Source organism: Podarcis erhardii (assembly GCF_964252035.2).
Source record: "Podarcis erhardii genome assembly, chromosome: 13".
NCBI lineage: Eukaryota > Metazoa > Chordata > Lepidosauria > Squamata > Lacertidae > Podarcis > Podarcis erhardii.
The window spans coordinates 34,867,262-34,892,224 of NC_138502.1; the positions used below are offsets into that span (position 1 = coordinate 34,867,262).

The following is a 24,963-nucleotide window of genomic DNA, read 5'->3' on the forward strand; positions in this document are numbered from 1 at the left end:
AATGAAAGGGTTTAAAGTCAGAGAGAAAGAGGAGGATTGGTCTGAGAAGATATTGAATTATTTGGGTAGATTTGAACAATTTGGGGCAATTAAAATGTTAAAAGTTAAATAAACCTTGTGGAGCGAGGAGTGTTAATGTATATGGAATTGTACATATGGTCAATCTGAATATGTTATTATTGATTATGTATACTCAATGTATCAGCGGCCTGTTGGGTTTTGGTTGTTGGTAAAAATAATAATATATATATATATATAAAATTACGGCTGAGAAATGTTGGAGGGGGTGCAATAGGTGTCCCTCTTTTCATCCCCCTTTTTGGGGGTAGAGGGGGTCCCAGGCAAACCCCACATTCCCCCTACACACCCACAAAAGACACACATCAGAGGAGTGTAATGCCACACAAATACTTTATTGGAAACTGGTGGGTCATCTCTCCTCCCACAAGAGAAAACAATCACACCAAACTTATAAAAGATGGCAACACACATCCTTCTGGCAACTTATTTCCCCCTCCATCACCCAAGGTGGGCACTGCCCAATGACCGCTCAGCCCCTTCCACTTTTTCTCACTGTGGTAGCCCCTTCCCCAAATACATTAATTCTGAACCGCTCATTCCTGGCGAACGCTACACCCTCCAACATCCAGGCACTTGGAGCTTCGGCAGACAGGAGTCAACACAGTCTGCAGGGAAGCCATTGCCAAGCCCCAACATGCAGCCTGCTGACAGAACCGGGCTTGCTCAGAGCATGTCCCGTGGATTTCAAAAAGGGACTTGCTTGCGCATAAAAGGGCCTCAGCTGCAGAACCCGATCCTGATGTACGTTTGCTCAGATTTCACTTGGTTCAGGCAACCGGGCTGACTCCTGAATAAAAATGCATACCGTATTTTTCGCTCTATAAGATGCACCAGACCACAAGATGCACCTAGTTTTTGGAGGAGAAAAACAAGAAAAAAAATATTCTGAATCTCAGAAGCCAGAACAGCAAGAGGGATCACTACGCAGTGAAAACAGCAATCCCTCTTGCTGTTCTGGCTTCTGTGATAGCTGCGCAGCCTGCATTCGCTCCATAAGACGCACACACATTTCCCCTTACTTTTTAGGAGGGAAAAAAGTGAGTCTTATAGAGCAAAAAATACGGTATATACTGTAGAATGGCAGCCCTCCATCCTAACTCGGCATAGGCAAGTTTGCAAGCGATCCAGAGACAGCACTCCACCCTGACAAGCGCTTGAAACTACCTTGCACCAAAATGAAGATCCACCTTGCTCAGGGCTGTCTGTTCTGACTGGAAGCAGCTCTCCGCAGACGGAGACTTTTAAGTGGAGATGCTGGGGGGGGGTGTCGAACCTGAGACTTTCTGCATGAGAAGCGTGTGCTCTGTCACCAACCCAAGGCTCCTCTTCCTCCTCCCAGGTTGAAAAAAGGAAGACTTGACTCCTCGCTAAAAAGGCTGGCAAGAAACAAGGCAGTGAGAGTTGGCAGTGGGCCGTTTTTTGTCTTTGTTTAAGTGTGCAGGGCTCCAGACTATGGGGAAGATGCGCTTTTGAACCCAGTGGCTCCGACTTCAAACAAATCCCATGGGCCCCAAGGTCAGGTGTTCAGAAAAGCACTCTGCACGTGCTTCCGAGGGCCTTCCCACATTCCAGGCCTCCGGGTGAAATCTTGAAGGCAAGGGTGTCACAACAGGATTTTCTGGAGGGGGGGCAGTGCACTGTCTATCGATGGGGCCGCCTGCCCCACTTGCAGCGGAAATAAAGAAATAAATAAAGCAAGGCCACACGTTCTCATAAAAGTTGCACGGAATCAAACCTGAGTTCAAAAGAGAGCGTGAACGTCTCTCTTTGCCCACAAACTATTGCTTTTGAGCGGGTGCGCCGCTACAGCCCAGTTGCAGCTACAAGGGCAAAACAAAAAACAAAAAAACCCCTGGGTTACTCAGGTATCTATCCAGAGTGATGAATCGCTTCTCTACCAAGGAGGGTAAAAAGTTTCTTCGCCACTAAGTCTGAGCCCAGAGAGAAAATCTAAAGAAACACACATACTGAGCGAAAGCCCAAAACCAACTTAAAAATGAACCAGAGAGTCTCTTCTCCATTGACTTCCTGTGCTAGCTTGAAGCTGGCTTTGGCCTCCCTTTAGTCTCGTGCAACTTGAAAACTTACCCCTAGCACTCATAACAGCTAGGACTTCACTTGCTGGCCATAAACACACTCCGAAAGGTACTGTTTTGGAATTGGCTGTTTTTAGAACATTCCTCCCGAGACCCAGACAACCAGGTTTATTTCCTACTTCAGCCTAAAGCTGCACTGGGCCCTAAGGCAGCCTTTCTCAAGCTTGGGCCCCCAGATGTTGTTGGACTACAACTCCCATCATCGCTAGCTAACAGGACGAGTGGTCAGGGATGATGGGAGTTGTAGCCCAACAACATCTGGGGACTCAAGCTCAAGAAAGGCTGCCATAAGGGGAAGAACAGGTACTACAAATATTTATGAGTGCAAAGGATGCTCTGGGGAAGCCACACAGGAGAAAAGGGAGTTTTGTTAGATTGAGCTTCTTGGAAGAAATAAGGAATAGCAAAGCAAGCACTCCCATCTTTTTTTAACCGTTACAATATCCCTGCAAGGTAGGCCAGACTGAGCAACAGCAACTTTGCTTCAGTGGGGGTGGTGAACGACGGTTTGCACCTGGGTCTCCCCGGTCCAAATTTCCAGGGCTCTGAACTTTGGGGGGTAAACACGAAGCCACATTGGCTCGACAGAAGCTAAGGGATACCTTCAAAATGAAGCAATCCCTGCAGTTCAAATCACCCCCAGCCAGCATGGTCAGTGGTCAGGGATGATGGGAATTATAGTACAATAACAGGACTCCCAGCCTCGGTCGTGTAGCTGATAGCAGCCTGGTAACCCACACAAGGCAAAGAGTGGCGAGATCAAGGATTTGAAGTCATGCTTCCCATTCCCAAACAGACTCGCTGTCCTGTTCGCTGATCTAACCTACTGACCCCTGGAAAGACCTAGGTCTGGACCTCCTACAATGCTAGGCCCTAAAGCGAGATCTCTTTTTCTTAGCCTCTGCCGCCCCTCGCCCTGCTTCCTGCTCTTTAAGGTGGTCTTCAGATGACAACAGGGGAGTCCGGCTATGGTCATTTCATTGCAAAGCTATCTGAGTCTCATTCCCCCCCCCCCCAAAAAAAACCCCAATATGCAGCAGCTATCCTTCAAAAAATCCGCACCTCTGTGGATTTCTGCAGTGCCGTTCTCCAGCTGAAAAATGCATGCAGGAATATATGCACTGCAGGTTAAAATAACACCCAAACAAACGTATATTATATTAGTGTTGGGGTGGGGTGGGGAAATGCACACCAAAATACTGGTGAATTTTGGCAAGGGCTTTCGGTGTGATGAATTGAGGATTGGGAAAATGAGAAACTGAAATGCACGAATTCACCCACCCTCGCTGCAGCAAGAGGTCAAAGCCCAACCCTTTGACCTCCCTCTACCCTGTTCCGAGACCCGAACAGAAGAGAAATGAACTGGGGAAAGCGATCCCAATAGAGCTGGTTAGGAACACTGGAAGCCGTCTTAAACATGGTCGAAGCTCTGGCCCACCCAGCTCAGTACTGGCTACACGGGCTGGTAGCAGCTCTTTCTAAAGGGGAGGTCCTTTTCAGCTCTACCTGGGGATGCCAGGGACTGATCCTGGAACCTTTTTAGACACAGATCACGTGCTCTGCTGTTGAAGGGGCTCCAACCCCGTTCCCAACACCCCAAACACAGTTGCGGTCTGCCTTTCTGCATCCTACACAATGTCTCCAACCTAGTGGTGATCTGGGGTATTGCAGTTGTAGGATACCTGCAAAAGGAAGCACCCTCTGTTTCTAAGGCAGAGAAGAAAAAGAGCTCAGAAAAACCCATCCAGCGAAATATCAGCTCAGCTCTACCACATGGAGCAAACACCATGTATTTCCCATGTAGAAGAAGACTCCTGTTTTTCTGAAGCCAACATTAAGAAATCAATATTTTTGGGGTTGCCAAAGCTCTTGAGCTTTTGGGGGGCAATCACCCTCCAAGTTGTTGTTCGCCACGCTGAAAACCATGCATAAGGCAGCCTGCCCCCCATTTTTTACTCAAAAAAATTAAGGAAAGAAAACATCGTCTTCTACACAGGAAAATACGGTGCGTAGCCAGAAACAAGGAGAATCCCTACACTCAAAACAAGGTTGTGTGTACTTGAGGCCAAGAGAGAGGGAGAGAGAGCACATCTTTACAGATCAGCTTATTTGACCTCATTCGTTTCACTTCCACAATGGAGGATTTCAAAACTGCCATCACTGGAGGAGGCCAGGCCAAAAAAACAACAACAAACTGATTGCCAATATCACCGATTGCAGGAGTGACCCATTGGATGTTGTCGGAACTACAATTCCCATCATCCCTTCTCATTGGCCCTGCTGGATCACATGATTCCCCATCACTACCTTATTGGACCAGCAGACAACATCCTTTGAGTATAGCTAAGCACTGACACACATACCCTTTCACGCCAAACACATTTAGGCAGAGGCAACAACCTCGTGACTTTGTCCTACGACTCCCCGAGACGTCAGAGGCTGCATGCGGCTGGTGCGCCACCCGACACATTCCTGGGCACAGGATCCCAAACCGCTACCGCATTGGCCTTCAAATAATAATCATAGTAAATCTGCTTTGGACACACAAAAAACGTGAGTACAGCTATTATCAACGATCTATATACAAAAGGCTACTTGCCTCGATAGCGTGTTCTCAAATGGCTTTTCTTCATTGCTTGTGTGAATATTTTATATATATTATATCAGTGTATTATGTATATATATATCTATATATATTATATATCCAGATACTCATATGAAACACAGCGAATATACAAAAAGATTACATGGTTAGCAGAGAGTGTGTTTCTATCTATTTACAGTAATGCGACTTCCCCATCTCGTAATGCTCCGAGAGGTCAGACCAAGCGTGAGTGGGGGAGATATGGGGCAGACGGTGCTTCTCTAAAAGAAAAAGGTGGGGAAAGTGTGTGTGTGTGTGTGTGTGTGTGTGTGTGTGTAGGCAACCGGCTCTGCGCTCCTGCCTGCTTCCCATCTGCTCTGGGTTTGCTCCCGTTAGGAGCCTATTTCTCTAATTGCTGCAGCCTCATTTGGATGAGAGAGAAAAACACAACCCAAGAGTGATGGTGCATAGAATCACAGCTAAGCAGCGGAACGTAGGTAGAAGCCGAGTGGGGGTCAGATGACAAGCAGGGCTCAACCAGGTGGGACTCCGGGCTCCGAAAAACCTCGCAAGGTCCAAGCGTTCGAGCCAGGAGCCCAACACCTAACCAGCTTGCTTGCCCAAGGTCGGCAGCCCAGGTGGACCCTGCACAGAGACCATATGGACTAGGAACCTGACTCTGTTAAGTTACCACCCTTTGGCACATGCTGTTAGCAAGGGATGAAAGTGGTAGGTTTGGGCCAGGGGGTGGGATAGCCCTTGGCCCCATGACATGTAAATGAAAAGGGCCCTCCAGATTTAACCCCCAGAGGAGTTGGGAGGGTGGGCACGGGGTCTGCAAGGTGGCACAGCACAAGAGAGGGCGGCAAGTGAGGACCATCTGCGCCGGCAGTGATCTAGCAACGTGAACACTCGACTTTATCAAAGGCCTTCACAGCTGTGGTGCAAAAAGGGACTCCAAACAAAATCACGCACACAAAAATCACACACGTTATATTGGGCGGATTCCAAACTAAAAATAAAAAGACACAAGAGACAAGCCGGCGCCTGGGCGCTGGGCGTTTCAATATTGCAGCAGCGCCCTCTGGTGCCACCCAGGGCAGCAGGAGAAACCAGAAGGGGACCCCTGCCTCCCTCGCGCGGCCTGGCAGTTGGAGCTGGCAACCAAAAGCAACGAACGGGAGTTCCGGCAAGAGAGGGCAAGCGGCGGCGGCCATTACGGCTTCTTCAGCTTGCCTTCCTTCACCAATCGGTCGTTGAGCTGGCACAGCTGCCGGAGGAAGCCATCGTTGGGGCCGATCTCCCGCTTCTGCCGGACGATGCTGACGGCGCTCTTGACATCCATGTTCTGCCGCAACATGAGGTAAGCGATGACCAGCGTCGGCGAGCGGCTGTAGCCTTCACGGCAGTGGACAAACACCCGGCCTAAAAGGGGAAGAAGAAGAAGAGTTTGGATTTGATATCCTGCTTTATCCCTACCCGAAGGAGTCTCAAAGCGGCTAACGTTCTCCTTTCCCTTCCTCCCCCACAACAAACACTCTGTGAGGTGAGTGAGGCTGAGAGACTTCAGAGAAGTGTGACTAGCCCAAGGTCACCCAGCAGCTGCATGTGGAGGAGCGGAGACGCGAACCCAGTTCACCAGATTACAAATCTACAGTGGTACCTTGGGTTAAGTACTTAATTGGTTCCGGAGGTCCGTTCTTAACCTGAAACTGTTCTTAACCTGAAGCACCACTTTAGCTAATGGGGCCTCCTACTGCTGCCGCGCTGCCAGAGCATAATTTCTGTTCTTATCCTGAAACAAAGTTCTTAACCTGAAGCTCTATTTCTGGGTTAGCAGAGTGTTTAACCTGAAGTGTATGTAACCTGAAGCGTAGGTAACCTGAGGTACCACTGTATCGCTCTTAACCACTACATCACACTGGTGGGGAAGAAGAAAAGAGAAAAGCCGGTGTAGTCAGGATATGTGACAACTGGGGGCTCATGGAAGCTATATGCAAGTGTGTGTGTGTGTGTGTGTGTGTGTGAGAGAGAGAGAGAGAGAGAAAGAAAGAGAGAGAGAGAGAGAGAGAGAAAGAGAGAGAGAGAGAGAGAGAGAGAGAGAGAGAGAATGTGTAAAATGGAGTCCTGATGCCAAGGGGGAACACACAGAATCACAGAATTGTAGCGTTGAAAGGGGCCACGAGAATCATCTAGTCCCACCTGCTGCGATACAGGAATCTTTTGGCCCAATGTGGGGCTCGAACCCACAACCCTGAGATTAGCAAGCTGCAAAAGAAAATGGGGTGAGGAGAGACAGAAGAGAGATTCTGAAGGGAGAAGGTGACAATCTGCCACCCACCATTTTGATAGGGTATCAGAGGAAGCTGTCTTCCACCGAGTCCTACCACTGGTCCGTCGAGTGCAGTGCTGTCTATCTACATTGGCTGTTGTGGACAGGCTGGACACAGAGGAAAGGTGGGCACAACAAACTGAGAAACCCCTAAGGGAAGAAGGCTCAGAGCCCAGGGAGCGGTGGTGGGATGACCATGGGGGTGGACAGAGGGAGCAGGCTGGGAGGAGGAGGTGTCAGAAGCTGGAGAGGGAACAGGGCTTAGTGAGAAGGGAGAGTCTGTGGCAGAGAGCAGTCCAGAAGCAGAAGGAGAGTGGGATGAGGGAGGCCAAGAGGCAGAGATGAGTCAGGCTGATGGGGAGTCATGGGGGTCTCAACCCCTCACTTTTTATTAATTCAGAAAGGATTTAGGCTGTCTTAAACAGGGACATTCATAAATGATGTGTAACCTCCAGGACAGGAATAAAGGTAAAGGTTCGTGAATTTACATCTTAACTTTTCTAATTATACTTTTTCTTTTCTTTTTTTGCAAGCTGCTCTGGGTTCTCGCTGTGGATAGAAACACTTAAATAGCAAGAACAAATGACAAGAATTCCAACACTCCAGGGAACTCTCACTCACCCACAGGGCCCAACTGGCTTTCTTTGTTCGGGAAACAAAATCTCCTTCGAGGTGTGGGAAAGGGACAAACTGTCCAGGCTGTCGCTATTTTCGGGTGGGATCCAGTTACGAAATTGCCCAAAGAGGAGGGCCTGAGAAGTTTTGCCTTCGGGGGAACGAGAGCAAAGCCACATGTGGGCCGCATAGGAACACGTTAAGCCACAAAAAGGGGGTTGGACTAGATGACCGTCGGTTCCCTTCCAACTCTACAATTATGAGATTCTATGAGTCTTGTGTCCCCTTGAAGACTATGATGGCATAAATCTTTCTTGGAAACTAGCTCACAAAAGCTTATGCCACAAGCCAGCCAGCGCCCCCCCCCCCCAAAAAAAATCCTGGTTCCCTCCAGATTCTCACATTGTTTCAGAAGGCAAAAAGGTTGTTAGATTCGCTTTAAAATGCAGACACAATCAAATTTCTAACCCAAACCTAATGGAGAAAGGAATGCCGAAGGTTAGCAGATGCCAATGCCAGTTTGGAAGAACTGTGTATGTAGAAGGGGTACCCACTGAGCTGCCCGGGGACTTGAAAACAGCTGCGCCGCAGATTCAAAATATGAATGAATCAGCAACAGCAGATTTAAACAGGCTGTCAAACCACAAGCAGTTGAAAGCCAAGGCCCGACTCTTCACTTCGTAAGAATCTAAGAGGGCCTTCTTGGTGGTGGCGCCCGCCATGTGGAACACCCTCCCATCAGATGTCAAAGAAATAAACAACTATCTGACTTTTAGAAGACATGTGAAGGCAGCCCTGTTTAGGGAAGATTTTAATGTTTGATGTTTTAAATATTCTGTTGGGAGCTGGCCAGAGTGGCTGGGGAAACCCAACCAGATGGGCAGGATATAAATAATAAATTATTAATTGAGGAGGAGGAGGATCAAGCAGCCAATGGCCCATTGAGTCCAGCGTACTGGTATAAGCCAGATACTTATATGGGAAACCTTGAAGCAGGATTTGAGCAGAAGGGTTGTCTCCCCTCCTGTGGTTTCCAGCGAATGTCATTCAGAAGAAGCATTGCTGCTCCCGCCTGCACAACCCAGCTCAAATATAAAAAAGCACACAATCCACCATCAGTCTGAAAGCGATCCTCAGCTAGCAGACAAAAGCTGTACTCTTGGCAAGAATAATGGGGTATACTTTACATGTTTCTCCTGCTAATCCTCCCACGCTACTGCTGATTCCCTTCAATTCATGTCCCTTAAATTCCGCACAAACACACACATACCATATTTTGTGCTCTATAAGACTCACTTTTTCCTTCCTAAAAAGTATGGGGAAATGTGTGTGCGTCTTATGGAGCGAATGGAGGCTGCACAGCTATCCCAGAAGCCAGAATCTCTGGCTTCTGAGATTCAGAATATTTCTTTTCTTGTTTTCCTCCTCCAAAAACTAGGTGCGTCTTATGGTCTGGTGCGCCTTATAGAGCGAAAAATACGGTACATCCTGGAGATGAGAATGATCACAAAAATCCAGATTGACAAGGCACTAAGAGGCCACTGATCCAGACCGCCATTCCCAAACTAGTGTCCTCTTGCTGTTTTTAGACTTACAACTCCCTGATGCAGCAAGCAGGACACCGGATTGGTTCAGACTCTCCAGCCTGCCCTCCTTTGCGCTCAAGGCTACCATGGAACGCAAAGAGCAACCAGATGCATCTGCAAGCAGGGGACAAGGAAATAGCAAGGGAGGGCCATGCCGTAGCTTGGCCTGGAGAACGCAGCAGAATGCAGTTCAGCAGGACAAGCAGTTCATTCCCATAGCGGAGGAACAGGTTCTTGCAGCTGCGACAGGTGCCTCTCACCATCTTTCTGTGCCAACGCCTTCTCGATGAAATCGGCGGCTTCCTCAAAGTAGCGGCTGAGGTTGAACTCCTGGGTGTCGTTGGCCTTGATGCCGTGATAAGTGATGCCTGTGCCTTCGTAGAACTCGGCATTGGTGTTCACGTGCATGAAAGACTTGCCTTCTGCCGCGTTCAGGATGTGGGTGATGCCCAGGCGTTGCAGGCGCATAACATTCTTGGCTATGAACCTGTAACGGGAAGATTGAGTCACGTCATATATTTGTGTATGTGTGTGTGTAATTTTTATTACATTTTCTGTTTTACATTTTAGAACATTCACTTAAAGAACATTAAAATATCAATGACTTCCCTTCCTCTCTTTCCACGGTTCATTTTGCACAACATAAATACCTGCATATTTTATATAAGCTAACCATTCAGTATTCCATTATTACACCCATCAAAACTTATTTACACTGTTGAATTTGTCTTAATGCTGCCAGTGTTTTCAAACAAACGAAACTGTCCCCATATATTCAAATAAACATTCCCCAATCTTCTGTAAACGTACACTCTTCTTCTCTTATCTTATATATGTTAGGTCCGCAAGCTGCACATGTTCCATCAGTTTAAGTTGCCAATATTCTTTAGTCAGGACTTCGCTCGTTTTTCATTTTTGGGCTAACAAAACATGAGCCACAGTAGTGGCCTACATAAATAACCTTTTCCGACACCTGGGAATTTCCATCTGAGTTATCCCCAACAAAAAGGACTCTGGGGTTTTTTGGGGTTTGTTTTTTTAGAAAAAGTATTTTTGTAAAATATGCAGGGATTTATGATATGTAAAGGGATACGGGTGGCGCTGTGCGTTAAACCACAGAGCCTAGGACTTGCCAATCAGAAGGTTGGTGGTTTGAATCCCCGCCACGGGGTGAGCTCCCATTGCTCAGTCCCTGCTCCTGCCAATCTAGCAGTTCAAAAGCACGCCAAAAAGTGCAAGTAAATAAATAGGTACTGCTGCAGCGGGAAGGTAAACGGCATTTCCATGCGCTGCTCTGGTTCGCCAGAAGCGGCTTAGTCATGCTGGCCACATGACCCGGAAGCTGTACACCGGCTACCTCGGCCAGTAAAGCAAGATGAGCGCCGCAACCCCAGAGTCGTCCGCTACTGAACCTAATGGTCAGAGGTCCCTTTACCTTTACCAACCATTTGAACTGAGCCATTGGCCTGTCTAAAAGGTCTTGATCCACAAACCCCATAGAGGACAACGAACACTTTTTGTGTGCTCTGGAGAAGGGCAGTCAGGCGTGGGGGGAGAGAGGAGACCTTTCTTGCAGCCCCCAGAGAGGGCCATAAACTCCTGTCTACTCTAAATCTGGAGCTCATCCTAGCAAGTCTTGTAACTTTACTCCAGCCACCGGATCAACATTACCCTCTGCAGAATATTACTCTAGCAAAGAGAGAGACTGCTTGTCACCAGTGAGAGAAATGTCAGAAACCTCTTGGTATAAAAAGACTGGCTTAAGGGACAGAAGATTTGCCACAGAGTAGAAAATTCAGATCTGTGGCCGAGGAGAATAGGTTCCTCAACCAATACATTGTGAACACACACAAAAAGCCAAGGTAGCCCATGAATTATAGAAATCTATTACACAAACAAAACTTTGAAACGATTTTTTTTAAAAAAAATTGATCAGAGCCCAGTGGCCAATAGATTCATCTTCATATGCAAAGGCCCTGAACAAATTGGATATAAAAATCAATTAAAATAAAATAACATGTGCAGTTGCATGAAACAAATATTTCCCCAAAGCCAATTATCTGAAGCCAGATGAGTTTCGACTAATCCATCTTCTTTAGTGGCAGATAAAGAATGCCAAACACCAGCAAGGGCAGGAACCCAGAAGGAAGGTATAATCATATTTAGGCTAGGCCACAATTGCAATGGCAAAATTCCAAAGCAAAAGATGTAGACCAGGGGTCAGCAAACTTTTTCAGCAGGGGGCCGGTCCACTGTCCCTCAGACCAGTGTTTCCCAACCTTTTTTGGGCAAAGGCACACTTGTTTCATGAAAAAAATCTCGAGGCACACCACCATTAGAAAATGTTTAAAAAATTAACTCTGTGCCTATATTGACTATATATAAAGTAACTCTCTTTAATAGGCATCAAATAAACACAAAGAAAGTATTTTATAATTACTTTATTATGAAATAGTAAGTACCGTATTTTTCGTCCCATAGGACGCTCCGTCCCATAGGACGCACCTACTTTTGGGGGGGGGGAAATAAATGAAAAAGAATTTCCTTTATTTCCCCCCCCCCAAACCAGGTCGGGGAACAGTGGGATGGCGGTGCTGCGCCTCCCCGCTGTCCCCCGAGCTTGTGGGGCTGGCCCATGTCTACCTGGTGCGAGGGGCGCTCTGCTTCAGGGCGCCCCGCGCGTCGGGCGGCAGGCTACAGTCCGCAGCATGGGGAACCCTCTGTTTCAGGGCGCCCCACGCGCCCCCCGGGTGCGCAAGGCTGGCCAACACCAGCGCGGAGCACGGGGTGTCCTCCGAAGGGCGCCCCGTGCTCCGCGCTGCCGGCTTCCGCCCGCAAGCCTTGCGCTCTCGGGGGGAGATCCCCCAGGTGCGCAAGGCTGGCCAACACCAGCGCGGAGCACATTATGGCCTCCGAAGGGCGCCCCGTGCTCCGCGCTGCCAGCTGCCGCCCGCAAGCCTTGCGCTCTCGGGGGGAGATCCCCCGGGTGTGCAAGGCTGGCCAACACCAGCGCGGAGCACGGGGCGGCCTCCAAAGGGCGCCCCGTGCTCCGTGCTGCCGGCTTCCACCCGCAAGCCTTGCGCTCTCGGGGGGAGATCCCCCGGGTGCGCAAGGCTGGCCAACACCAGCGCGGAGCACGGGGCGGCCGGCCGAAGCGAGCAGCGATGGGATGTGGGAGGGAGCTCGCTCGCCGCCCCGCGTGTGCTCGCCGCCGCCGCCCCGCCTCTCGCCGCCCGACTCGCCCGCCTCCCTCCCACGGCACACCAGGCAACGTCTCGCGGCACACTAGTGTGCCGCGGAACACCGGTTGGGAAACACTGCCTCAGACCTTGTGGGGGGCTGGACCATATTTGGCAGTGGGTGAATGAACGAATTCCTATGACCCACAAATAACCGAGATGCATTTTAAATAAAACTGCACATTCTCCTCATGTAAAAACACGCTGATTACCGGACCGTCTGCTGGCCGGATTTAGAAGGCGATTGGGCCAGATTTGGCCCCTGGACCTTAGTTTGCCTACCCATGATATAGACCTTGTAGTCTTCAAAAAGAAGCACTGGTCAACCTCCGCCCCCCGAAAGCTTGCTTTCACATAGAATCATAGACTTCGTAGAGTTGGAAGGGACCATAAGGGTCATGTAGTCCATCCCACTGAAATGCAGGGATCTTTCGCCCAACGTGGGGTTCAAACCCACAACCCTGAGATTAAGAGCCTCATGCTCTACTGACTGTGCTATCTCCCAGGTTTAAAACACCATTGTGTTTACAGCAGCCCTGAGATGTAGTGTGGTATTAAACCTCTACTGCAGAACTCAGCTACGTTAGTATTTTTTAATGCATTAGACGGGGCTGTAGAGTTTGATCCTTCGGCAACATGAATTCCTGTTATGAGCTTTACAATGCGTTTCCCTGAAATGTTGTGGGGGTTTTTTATGTGTCTAGATGCAGCCCCAGGCTCAGCCAAAGCTGAGAGACTGCACTAACGCTGCAATGTTGTCCCTTGAGCTTATCTCTCAACATTGTAGGTTGGGCTGAGAGTCTACAGTGGTACCTCGGGTTAAGAACTTAATTCGTTCCGGAGGTCCATTCTTAACCTGAAATTGTTCTTAACCTGAAGCACCAATTTAGCTAATGGGGCCTCCCGCTGCTACCGCCGCACCACACGATTTCTGTTCTCATCCTGAAGCAAAGTTCTTCACCTGAGGTACTATTTCTGGGTTAGCGGAGTATGTAACCTGAAGTGTCTGTAACCTGAAGCGTATGTAACCCGAGGTACCACTGTAACAATGGTAATTTCTTACTTATTTATAGCATTTTTGTTTCCTTTCTGCAGATTCAACCACTGTGTATCATTATTATTTTAACGTAAGGACAGATGAGGCTCATCAACCTGGGAAGGTAGCCCATCTAGGAGGAGGAAAACTCTGATCCTAAACCTCTGCTGCCTTGTGGGATGTTTTCAGGAACAGAAAAGGCTAAGGTGTAAACCCTACACAAATCTGGAGGAGGAAGAAGGAAGGAGGAGGAGGAGGAGGAGGAGGAGGAGGAGGAGGAGGAGGGGGAGTTTGGATTTGATATCCCGCCTTATCACTACCCTAAGGAGTCTCAAAGCGGCAAACATTCTCCTTTCCCTTCCTCTCCCACAACAAACACTCTGTGAGGTGAGTGGGGCTGAGAGACTTCAAAGAAGTGTGACTGGCCCAAGGTCACCCAGCAGCTGCATGTGGAGGAGCGGAGACGCGAACCCAGTTACAGTGGTGCCCCGCAAGACGAACGCCTCGCAAGACGGAAAACCCGCTAGACGAAAGGGTTTTCCGTTTTGGATGCGCTTCGCTAAATGAATTTCCCTATGGGGTTGCTTCGCAAGACGGAAAAATATTGCGAGTTCCCGCGGGTTTTTTCCCCTCCCCCCCTTTCCTAAGCCGCTAAGCCGCTTATCAGTTGTTCCGCTGATAAGCCGCCTCTCAGCTGATCGCTAAAAGCCGCTAGACCGCTAATAGCACTAATCCACTAAGCTGTCAATGGGCTTGCTTCGCAAAACGAAAAAACCGCTAGACGAAGAGAATCGCGGAACGGATTATTTTCGTCTTGCGAGGCACCACTGTACCCAGATTATGAGACTACCGCTCTTAACCACTACACCACACTGGCTCTTTAGAGTCTTTAAGATGGTTGGATGGCGCCTTGTACGTCTCATTCCAGCAGCTCCTGAAGCCAAACATACTGCTCTGCTTTCCTTTGGACCACATCAGTGAGGCCCATAGAGGGGGTCTTATCATCTGGGCAGCCCAGGACCTCCCTACACACTGGCTAGGCTTGCGCCCCAGAGGCACACTCCATGGTCTTTCGAGACAGACGGATGCCAACAATTTTAAGGGGGAGTTCCACAACAGAGGTGGGGATCCTGAAGTTTTCGGGAAATGCTTCCCACAACAATCTACAGAGGGGGAAACTCCTGGAGGATGTGGCCCTCTTGACAAACAGGATTTGCAAATGGTCCCGTGAATGAGTTAATACTTTTCAATAGTTCACAACATGCCATGGGGGGGGGGGGAGAGACGAAGAGGAGGGGTTGTGTTGCTCAAGGATAATGACAACTCAGGTCCACGACATCCTCACCACACCCCATGTAGCAATAGGTGTGCTATCAGCAGCTGGGAAATTGCTGGGAAATTGCAATATCCCTGCAAAAGAGCAGAATTTGGGTACTGCAGAAACAAGGATCAGAATCAGAAGAATTCTTATTGGCATCAGCCACTAGCCATAGCAATACAGTGGTACCTCGGGTTAAGTACTTAATTCATTCCGGAGGTCCATTCTTAACCTGAAACTGTTCTTAACCTGAAGCACCACTTTAGCTAATGGGGCCTCCTGCTGCCGCCGCGCCACCGGAGCACAGTTTCTGTTCTCATCCTGAAGCAAAGTTCTTAACCTGAAGCACTATTTCTGGGTTAGCGGAGTCTGTAACCTGAAGCATATGTAACCTGAAGCGTATGTAACCTGAGGTACCACTGTAAAGGAAAAGAAAATGTACTGAAGATAGAGGTAAAAACTTAACTATACAAAATAAATTTGGGAGCTTTACGTCAATAATCAAATAATAATGCACAAACAAATGTGTGGCAGCAGTGCATCTACTGCACAAAAACAAAAGGGCCTGAGAAGACCCTTTGGGTTGTTCCTTAGGACCATACGTAGGAGCAAAAGTGTTGAGGCATCCTCAATTACACCTTTATCTAACCTTCAGATTTTAATTAACTCTCCTTGCTCCTGTGTTCCCTGGACCGTTTACCTATTTTTTCTTTCCTTTTTCTTTTTGCAGACACTGCAATTCTGCATCCTGAATTTCTAGTTCAGAGCAGGCTGACCTTTTACTTCGACTTGTATTAAAATGCACAGAGTTCATTGGTGCCCTGCTTAGTTAGCACTCCTGTATCAATGACCTTGTCAGCATTTGTACCAATCAATGTCTTCTTCAAACATCTTCTTCATTGACTTAAAAAACAACAACAAACATTTCTTCCTGATTTTAAATACATAAAGATAGAGGAAACTGGATCTGCACTACTGAGAATCGCCAATGTATTTCATCAAATTCTCTCTTTTCTTAACTGAGAGACAGTGGTCCACCACTGTGCTGAAAGACCTGGGTTCAAGTTCCCTCCTCTGCCAAGTACTCACTGTGTGAGCTTAGGAAAATCAACAAGGTCACCTCAAATGTAAATCTAACTCACAGACATCATGCAAAAGAATAGTGAACCATGGTTTGGAGCAATGTTTGACTTGACAAACCATGGTTTTCAACCCTACCAGCAAATCATAATCAGAAACCATGGTCTGGAGTGAGTTTGCAAGCCACTGCATGTGTGTTGTTGTTGTTGTTATCATCATTATTTTTATTAATAAAATTTCTATACAGTGGTACCTTGGAAGTCAAACGGAATCCGTTCAGGATGTCCGTTCAACTTCCAAAACGTTTGGAAAACAAGGCACGGCTTCCGGCTAGCTGCAGGAAGGTCCTGCAGCCAATTGGAAGCCGTGTCGGATGTTCGGGTTCCAAAGCACGTTCAAAAACCGGAACAATCACTTCCGGTTTTTGATCGTTCGGGAGCCAAAACATACATGTACCAAGGCATCCGAGTTCCAAGGTATGACTGTACTGCCCTTCATCCAAGGATCACAAAGCAGTTTACAATATAAAAACACAAAAATGCATACCACCATAACAAACAAAACCACCTCCCTCCAGTTTAAAATGCCATAGATTGCTTAATTAGCCAAAGGCCTGGAACATGTTTTGCATGTTGTCAGACTCAACAAACCAAAGGGCTGTTGATCTGCCTCGAGGCTGATGCAACAAGAAACTGGAATACTGATCAAGATGATCAGGGAAAACAGGCAAGTAGTCTAAAAATGGTTTGCTTGTACATTTCCATGCTCAAACTAGGGTTTGGGTTATTAACTACAGTTAGCAGTATGCACACCGCGGTTGGGCATGGTGTCGGGTTATTGTTGGAAAGACACAAAACTTTTCAAAGTGCTTTGGAAATTAAAAGAGCAATGTAAAATAGTAAGTGGCAATTATGTCCTGAGGGTACCAGGATTTAAGAGCACGTGAACTTAAAAGTATCTGCCTACCCACAGCTTCCAACACTGCACACATAAGACCAGACCTTGCGCAGCCATTATGACCTCTGGGTCTTTGCCGGGATGGGGAGCCTGTGACCCCAAAATATTGTTTGACTCCAGCTGGACCCCATCTGGAGGGCCTCGCACCCTATGTGCTCACAGACAGGGATTAATATCCCCATTCGCATAAAGGCACACAGCGCCAGCAGAGGAAGACGTTCCTTCTTTTCCAGCCACAACCGCCAACGCCTCAAGGTAATTACAGGATCTTAAGGGATAATCAATCCCTATTCAAGTAGAAGCTTGGCAAGTAGAAGCCTGAAGGGGGCAAGCTGGTGCCAAGGGCAATTTCCCAAATCGGGCACCTAGTGACGTTAATCATTCCCCCTTGGACACTGCATGGCCTCACGCTGCCAGAGTTAAGTGGCCGAAAGCCCATTGACATCGATGGGCTTAGAAACGCTGACTCCGCAAAGGAGAGGTTTGCTGTCTCACAATAGGGACAGGTCTCCCTTCTGGTCAGTTACAGTTATGCTTCCTGCAGCTGGCATAAGTGGCAATGGCCGGAGTGTTAGAAACTCATATATAAGCTTGCAAAAACGGAACTCCACAGCGTCACCTGGTGTCACAGTGTTATAATGCATATATACGACGCATATAAAGTGCTTTTTCTTTGCCGATGTAGCTGAGTCCGATGTCTGAAATAAGGATGGAGCTGTGTAGAGGCACTGGCTGGCTTCACAGTTTTTCCCGCATTGTGATTTTTACATAGAGCACACACACACACACACACACACACACACCATGATTCGTGATATATTGCCAGGTCAAAAATTATGAAACCCGTATCGCAATATGGACTTCAAACCGGTTTTGGACAATATATTGATATATCTCCCAGCCCAAAACGTATAAATCCATACGTACAAATCCTGTGTTCATATAATTATTGCCTGACATTTCTGGATGGCAGAACTAGGGCTAGGTTAGAGTTGATCTGTGGCTAAACCTGCGGCCTACGAGCTTCAGCAGCTCAGTCCAAAAGGTCCACTTAATGTTTGGCGGTTCTTTAGTTGAGATTCCTGCATTGCAGGGAGTTGGGTGACCCTAAGGGTTCCTTCCAACGCCACAAATTTACAATTCTACGACGTTTGCCTCTGGTTGAACTGGTTGAACTGGAATAGGGCTACACATGGCCTTTTCACAAAGGTGATCCAGGCACCATTCACAGGGCACCCCAGAAAGTACTATAAACGGAGGGCTAAACTGAGGTCTACGCCTGCAGCGGAACGAGGCAGGAAAGCTCTGAGGTGAAGGAATGAGCAAGGGGGCAGCCATTTTGAAATGCAACCCCCTGCAATGTAAAAAGCTCCCTGACAGCAGAAGGATGGACGAGCAAAGCAAAGTTCTAGTCAGCCTCTTATCTGCTCTGCTGATTTTCTTCTTGTAACAAGTTTTTGTTTGGTTTAAAATAAAATAAAAATCTAGGCGAGCATTCATTTCCCTTTAGCGATCTGAAGAAGTACATTCCATCTTGTCACTTCAGGATTTTTCATCCCACTGTATGGACGGATCCAGGCCTCAACTCATGCCCTCCAACATTTCTCCAATGCAAATAGGGACGTCCAATTCAATAATAATAATATTAATAATAAGAATGATTTCTAGCCCACCCATCTGACTGGGTTGCCCCAGCCACTCTGGGCGCCTTCCAACCTATATAAAAATGAAATTAAAAAATTAAAAAATTAAAAAAGCTTCCTTCTACAAAGGCTGCCTTCTAAAGGTTGTACAGTATCTCCTTGGCTCGGGGGGTCGCATAACTCCGTACCCTCTGACATTTATCTGATTGAAATAGGAACGTCCTAAGGAAAATTGGGACATTCTGGGATCAAATCAGAAACCGGGGCAACTTCTGTAAATCTGGGGCTGTCCCTGGAAAATAGGGACACCTGGAAGGTCTGCTAAACTTACAACGAGGGAAACCATGAGTCGTTTTCAGACCGCAGATTGCAAATATATAAAACCTGCCTTCTTACTACAGTAAGCCAGCTGGCCTAGAAAATGCCACGATACTGTTTTGTTATTTACAGGTGACTTTATGTGAAAAGGCCAAAGCTCAGCGCTTAGAGCGTACAAATGCAGCAGGTTCCAGAACATCGCTGTTTTTGAGCGGGACGCCAGCAAATTTGGGCTGTCCAATTATGGTGGATCGGGAGGCCCTTGCACAGCAAACCCACTTTCCCAAAGGATTGGACCTTTTGCAAATAATGAGAGGGGAAACGTACTTGCTTGACGCAACGCCAGCTAACCTTCCCACAAATAAATCAGAGGTCATTTGGAAGTGGCCCCGGTCAGTGAGAGAGAGAAAATACTGAGCTGGGCAGCCTAATTTTATGGCTGTGCCTTGCATATAAGCTCATGCATTTCCAAATACGTAAGAAGGCGACACACCCAAACCTACTTGCTTTCCGGAAATACCAGGCTGCAAGGAAGGAAGATGGAGCTGGAAGAGGGTGAGAAGGGGGCTTATTTTAGGGCAGAAACAAGAAACCAACTCCCATCAGCCCCAGCCATCATTGCCAATGGTTAGGGATGGTGTAAATTGAAGTCCAATTACAGATGAGTTGTTGACTTGACTTGAAAGGTTGGGAGGCAGCATAGCTGAGTTGGTTACAGCATGGTGCTGATAACACCAAGGTTGCAGGTTTGATTCCTGTATGGGACAGCTGCGTTTTCCTACATTGCAGGGGGTTGAACTAGATGATCCGCAGGGTCCCTCCCAACTCTACGATTCTGTGATAGTTACATCTTACCAGTCTCTGCAGCCACAGCAGGCGCTGTGATTCTCCAGCAGTTTGGTTTTAACTCCCAAAAGGCATATTTTATTGTCTCTCGAAACAGACAGATGCCCTAAAGTTTCCCTTCCAGATACGTGCACAGAAAGACTTGGGCCAATTCCTACCCTATTAAAAGTGTTTAATGGGACCTGCAAATCTTTACCATCTTCCAAAAGTTAAGAGCAAAGAGCAGGTTGCAAAGCCCTGACGGAAGCCAAGGTACACGCCAGCCAACAAAGCTTTCTCATACAATTTACAGATACGAGGAAGGCAGAAGTCAGGGTTTTTGAAACATCACTTGTAGAAACATCCCAGTGCTTAGTCCTAAGGAGATGCGGAGGCAGCCGCTAGTGCAACAAACAGAGTTTAACTTCCTGGAACAAGATGTCAAAATGGTTTACCAGTTGCCAAAACTATCACTGAAGTTTGGTTACTTGCACTCAACCTGTTCCAAAGACCTCTCCCTCCCTCTTCTCTCACGAAACAGAAGTATACCTGTTTTTATTTTGCAGATTGTGGACTTGGGTTTTACCCACCAGTGCTTCCCCCAAAGAATACTGGGAATTATTGTTTCTTAAGGATACTGGGAATTACGGCTCTGTGAGAGAGGAGCTACAGTTACCAGGATTCTTGGCGGGGGTGCTTTAAATGTGTGGTGTGTACACAGCCACAGAATGCATTTCTCTCAACATGACATAACCAAATCTCAGGGTTGAACACATTGGCGCAACCAGGATTCATGCCAGGGGTTCAGGATTTATGTTGGGGGGGGGGGCAGACGGGCCAGAGCCAAGCTATCTGTGACATGATGGGTCAGTTAGTTCAGTATTTTTATTTATTTACTTGATGGCGGGGGAAGCTGCCCCCTTGGGTTGAACAGAAGGTCACATCTTCGATTCCTGGCATTTCGGGCATCTGAAGGATTGCAGGAGTTGGAAAAGGCTGAACCTGAGACCCTGGAGAGCCTCTGCCAGTCAGAGTAGACAATATGGGTGCAGATAAGACCAAGAGCATATCAAATCAGCTTCATATATTTGTACGCAGCAAATTTAGCGTCCCAGAGTCTCTCGCCTCTCCTTTGCCCTCCATCGGTTTGGCAGGGGCCTGGGTTCCAATCACCTGCAGGCATTTGGACGAGCGGCAATCACTTGCCTTCAGTCCCCCAAACTTTAACATGGGAGCAGCAGCTGCTCCAACCCACAGGGCAATGAACACTTAGCTGCCCCACAGCCCTAAGAAGAGGTTCAACTATAGCACGATGACGGCAACAAAACCTGTCAACTGTAATAAATAGCACGCGGGGAGGGGGGTGGAGGTCCCTAGCCCTGTTACTGGAATTAAGGACCTTCCTTTCCCCGCAGTGGGTGAAGGACTCATTCTCTGCCCCCCACCCCTTGCATCCCACCCCCACCAGCAACGGCCTCCCCGTTTTCCAGCCCACCCCGCCGTCCTCAACCTGACCCCCCCTCGCCCCAGTTTTCATCTGTCGCTCTTTCCTAGGCCTACAGACATCCTCATGGATTGGGGTAGGGTGTTCTTGCTCCCCCCCCCCCAAACCGAGGAGGGGAGGGCGCTGGCGGGGTGGGGGTGGGGGTTGAGGTTTGGGGGAGAAACTCACGCGTTGCCCACGTGGATCCGGGGCGCCACCTCGTTGCTGTGCGCGCTGGGGAGGCTGTAGCAGCCGCTGCCGTTGGCCAGCAGGTCGTTGAGCTCTTCCACCGAAATCTGGAACTCTGACATGGCTCGCTCGCCCCGCCGCTATGGGCAGGGCTGCCTCCCCGCTCCTTTCCCCGGGCCCGGCCTGATAGGAGGGGCGGCGATCAGCTGGTGCGCGCCGGGCAACTCCCAGCGCCAGGCCGGGAGGAAGCGGACGAGTTCGTGCGCCCTGGGCGCAGCGCCAGAAAAGCGCGGCCGCCCCGAGGACCCGTTTCCACCCGCCACCTCGCTCCCTTAGGCCATCAAGAGCGCGCCCAGTTGCTCCATTCGGGAGTCACCGATTTGCACCGCAATCACACACACGGGCCAAAATAGCTTTCCTTCCGTTTTTGTTTTTTTACTCCGGATCCGTTAAATCTTGGTGTTTATGGTTTAAAGCTACAGGTGCCCTCCTGAATTCGAGGTGTGCGGGAGAGGGATGGGTTCTACCTCTCTCGGCAGGAGCGAAAAAACACCAATTGTTCCGCCTTGAGACAGCTTCTGCTCCGGAGGCGACTTGGGCCTCCTGCTGGCCCGGCTCCGAATCAAAGCTTAGCTATATGACGACCTTCCCCTGCTCCGGATTTCTTTTGTGCGGGTAAGGGGGGGGGTATCCCGCTTTTGAGCCCCTTCTCTGCGCCAACGCGTGGCTGTTAGTCCCAAAAGAACCATTTCAAAGTGGACCTTGCGTTCTCGATTTCTACAGGAGCAATCAATACGAAATTCGGTCTGGTTTTTTACCCGCCATGGAAGCCAGCCAATTGATCTCAGTGAGAGTTGCGGCTTCCTGGTTTAAAATACGTCCAGGGTCTCCGCCTGAAGATGGGATCCTATGCACTCATACGTGGGTGCAAAGCCTGTAGGAATCAGTGCTATTTCTGCGAAACTCCATCTGGTGCATAAAAAAAAAAAAATCAGGCACAGCACATCTTAGATCCCCTATAGAGGAGCGGGGGAACCTGTGGCCTTACCGATGCTGTTGGACTCCAACTCCCATCAGCCTCCGCCAGCAACGTGGCCAATTGTCAGGGGATGAAGGGAGTTGCAGTCCAGCAATATCTAGAGGTCCACAGGTCTGGGCACACTGCGCTATACGTAGCAGGGCAGACTTCACAGATATATTTGCAGGTTAAACCGTGATGCTGAAAGTGGGCTTGGGAACTGAGTCTAGTATCTGCCTTCAAGCAGAAGAAGGAGAACATTGCCAAATTGTTGTTCCACCGTTTTGCAAGCGCAGGTTTGCTGAGGCTCGTAGGATTGTAGAGTTGGAAGGGTCCCTGTGAATCTTCTAGTCTAGTGCAACCCCCTGTAATGCAGGAATATGCAGATGTCCTTTACGGGGATCGAACCTGCAACTTTGGCATTATCAGCACCACGCTCTAACCCAGTGGTCAGCAAACTTTTTCAGCCGTGGGCCGGCCCACCATCCCTCAGACCATGTGGGGGGGCAGACTATATTGGGGGGGGGAATGAATGAATTTCTATGCCCCACAAATAAACCAGAGATGCATTTTAAAAGCACACATTCTACTCATGTAAAAACACACTGATTCCCGGACCATCCATGGACTGGATTCAGAAGGCGATTGAGCCAGATCCGACCCCCGGGCCTTAGTTTGCCTACCCATGCTCTAACCAACTGAGCTACCCTGTCTGTGAAGCCTGAGTGTTGTGCCTTTTTTCCCTTACCACTGATCAAGCAGAGCCCAGTTTTCAGATAGGGAGGCAAGACTTTAGACACCTATTTTTAGAAACTAGTCGCTGCCACAAACTAACCTCATGCAGCTCTCTAGTGCATAATGTGCACCTTGCCTAAGGAAGGGGTGGTGGTGTCGACCTATATTTATTCTGACTCCTCCTCCTCTCTCCTTCCAGTGTTTCTGGCTCAGATGTTGGGCGGGCCGCCCTTGTTTTGCTCCTGCCAAATTCCTTGCTCCGTCTGGCAACAGAGCTCGCCATGGCGCGAGAAGACGCTGGGTCACTGCCCATCCTGAAGCTACTCTTGGTCGGAGACAGCGGAGTAGGAAAATCCAGGTGCATGGGAAGTGGGGGAGGGGAGGCTCACTGAGGGGGCTGGGGAGAAACTGCTCCAGTTGGAGAGAGAGAAAAAGAGAGAGAGAGAGAAAAGCAAGTCCCAGGATGTCTCTGCAACTCACCTCTTTCTCCTTGTCTCCTCCCACAGCCTTCTGCTGAGATTCACTGAAGATCAGTTTGAGCCCTACTTGAACCCAACCATTGGTGAGCATCAACTGGCTGCCCCTGTTCTCTGGAAACAGAGGGGGGGTGAAACTTGCCCTCTATGTTGTGGGCATTTGGGTTCCCCTCCATTCTTCCTTGGAAGCCTGGGATTCAAATGTCACCATCTCTTAACACAGGTCCTGTCCGCAGCTCCTGGCTTCCCTGCCCCCAAAGAACCCTGGGAACTATAGTTGCAATTCTCAGCACCCTTCACAAACTAGCATTCCCAGGATATTAACATATTTTTTGCTCTATAAGACTCACTTTTTCCCTCCTAAAAAGTAAGGGGAAATGTGTGTGCGTCTTATGGAGCGAATGCAGGCTGCGCAGCTATCCCAGAAGCCAGAACAGCAAGAGGGATTGCTGTTTTCACTGCGCAGCGATCCCTCTTGCTGTTCTGGCTTCCGAGATTCAGATTTATTTTTTTTCTTGTTTTCCTCCTCCAAAAACTAGGTGCTTCTTGTGGTCTGGTGTGTCTTATAGAGCGAAAAATACAGTATTTCCCCCCCAAAGGAAGACAGACTTAGGGTGCTACTGTGCTTGACAGTCTCAATGAGCGGCTTAGCCAAGCTGCTGTGAGCTCAGCTCCGCCTTCTATCTTCTGTACAGAATCATAGAGTTGGAAGGGACACCCAGGGTCATCTAGTCCAACCCCCACAATGCAGGAATCCTGCCCCTAGCTGTCCCTGAGTGTAGGTGTAAAAATATTGCCCTGCTTTAACAGAGACATTGCGGGTCATTTATCCATAATGTTTATTTATTCATAATATTTACAATTTTTCAAAGGGTTGTGGCTCAGTTGCCAGAGCATCTGTGTGCCCAAAGGTCCCTGGGTTCAAATTTTAGCACCTCCCAGTAGGGCAGGAAAAAACTCCTGTCTGAAATCCTGGAGAGCTGCTGCCAGTCTGTGCAGACATTACTGAGCTAGACGGACCAAGACTGTGACTCGATATAAGGCAGCTTCCTATGTTTAAGTGTACAGTGGTACCTCAGGTTAAGTACTTAATTCGTTCCGGAGGTCCGTTCTTAACCTAAAACTGTTCTTAACCTGAAGCACCACTTTAGCTAATGGGGCCTCCCGCTGCTGCCATGCCGCTGGAACACGATTTCTGTTCTCATCCTGAAGCAAAGTTCTTAACCCGAGGTACTATTTCTGGGTTAGCGGAGTCTGTAACCTGAAGCGTATGTAACCCGAGGTACCACTGTAAAGGCAAACTGTTTAGAAACAGAGATATTGGAACAATTGCTGTTTTGGAAGCTCCTCTT

At 48.5% G+C, this 24,963-nt stretch overlaps 2 protein-coding genes across 4 annotated transcripts in view; one reads left to right on the forward strand and one right to left on the reverse strand.

Moving 5' to 3' along the window:
- Positions 1 to 394: 394 nt before the first annotated feature.
- Positions 395 to 21,515, reverse strand: DUSP3 (dual specificity phosphatase 3). The gene is made up of 3 exons (XM_081838304.1): positions 21,383 to 21,515; positions 9,555 to 9,781; positions 395 to 6,186 (listed from the first exon to the last, which is right to left on the reverse strand). Exons 1-3 carry the CDS (start codon positions 21,502 to 21,504, stop codon positions 5,978 to 5,980), a joined length of 558 nt encoding a protein of 185 aa, XP_081694430.1. The 5' UTR covers positions 21,505 to 21,515; the 3' UTR covers positions 395 to 5,977.
- A 412-nt stretch (positions 21,516 to 21,927) lies between these two features.
- Positions 21,928 to 24,963, forward strand: part of LOC309328152 (ras-related protein Rab-18-like) — a 44,936-nt gene continuing 41,900 nt past the window's right edge. For all 3 annotated transcript variants that reach the window (XM_081838150.1, XM_081838151.1, XM_081838152.1), the window contains exons 1-3: positions 21,928 to 22,057; positions 23,335 to 23,493; positions 23,642 to 23,697. In XM_081838150.1, the coding sequence (XP_081694276.1) occupies positions 22,020 to 22,057; positions 23,335 to 23,493; positions 23,642 to 23,697 (253 nt within the window). In that variant the 5' untranslated portion in view covers positions 21,928 to 22,019. The remainder of the gene's footprint in view (positions 22,058 to 23,334; positions 23,494 to 23,641; positions 23,698 to 24,963) is intronic.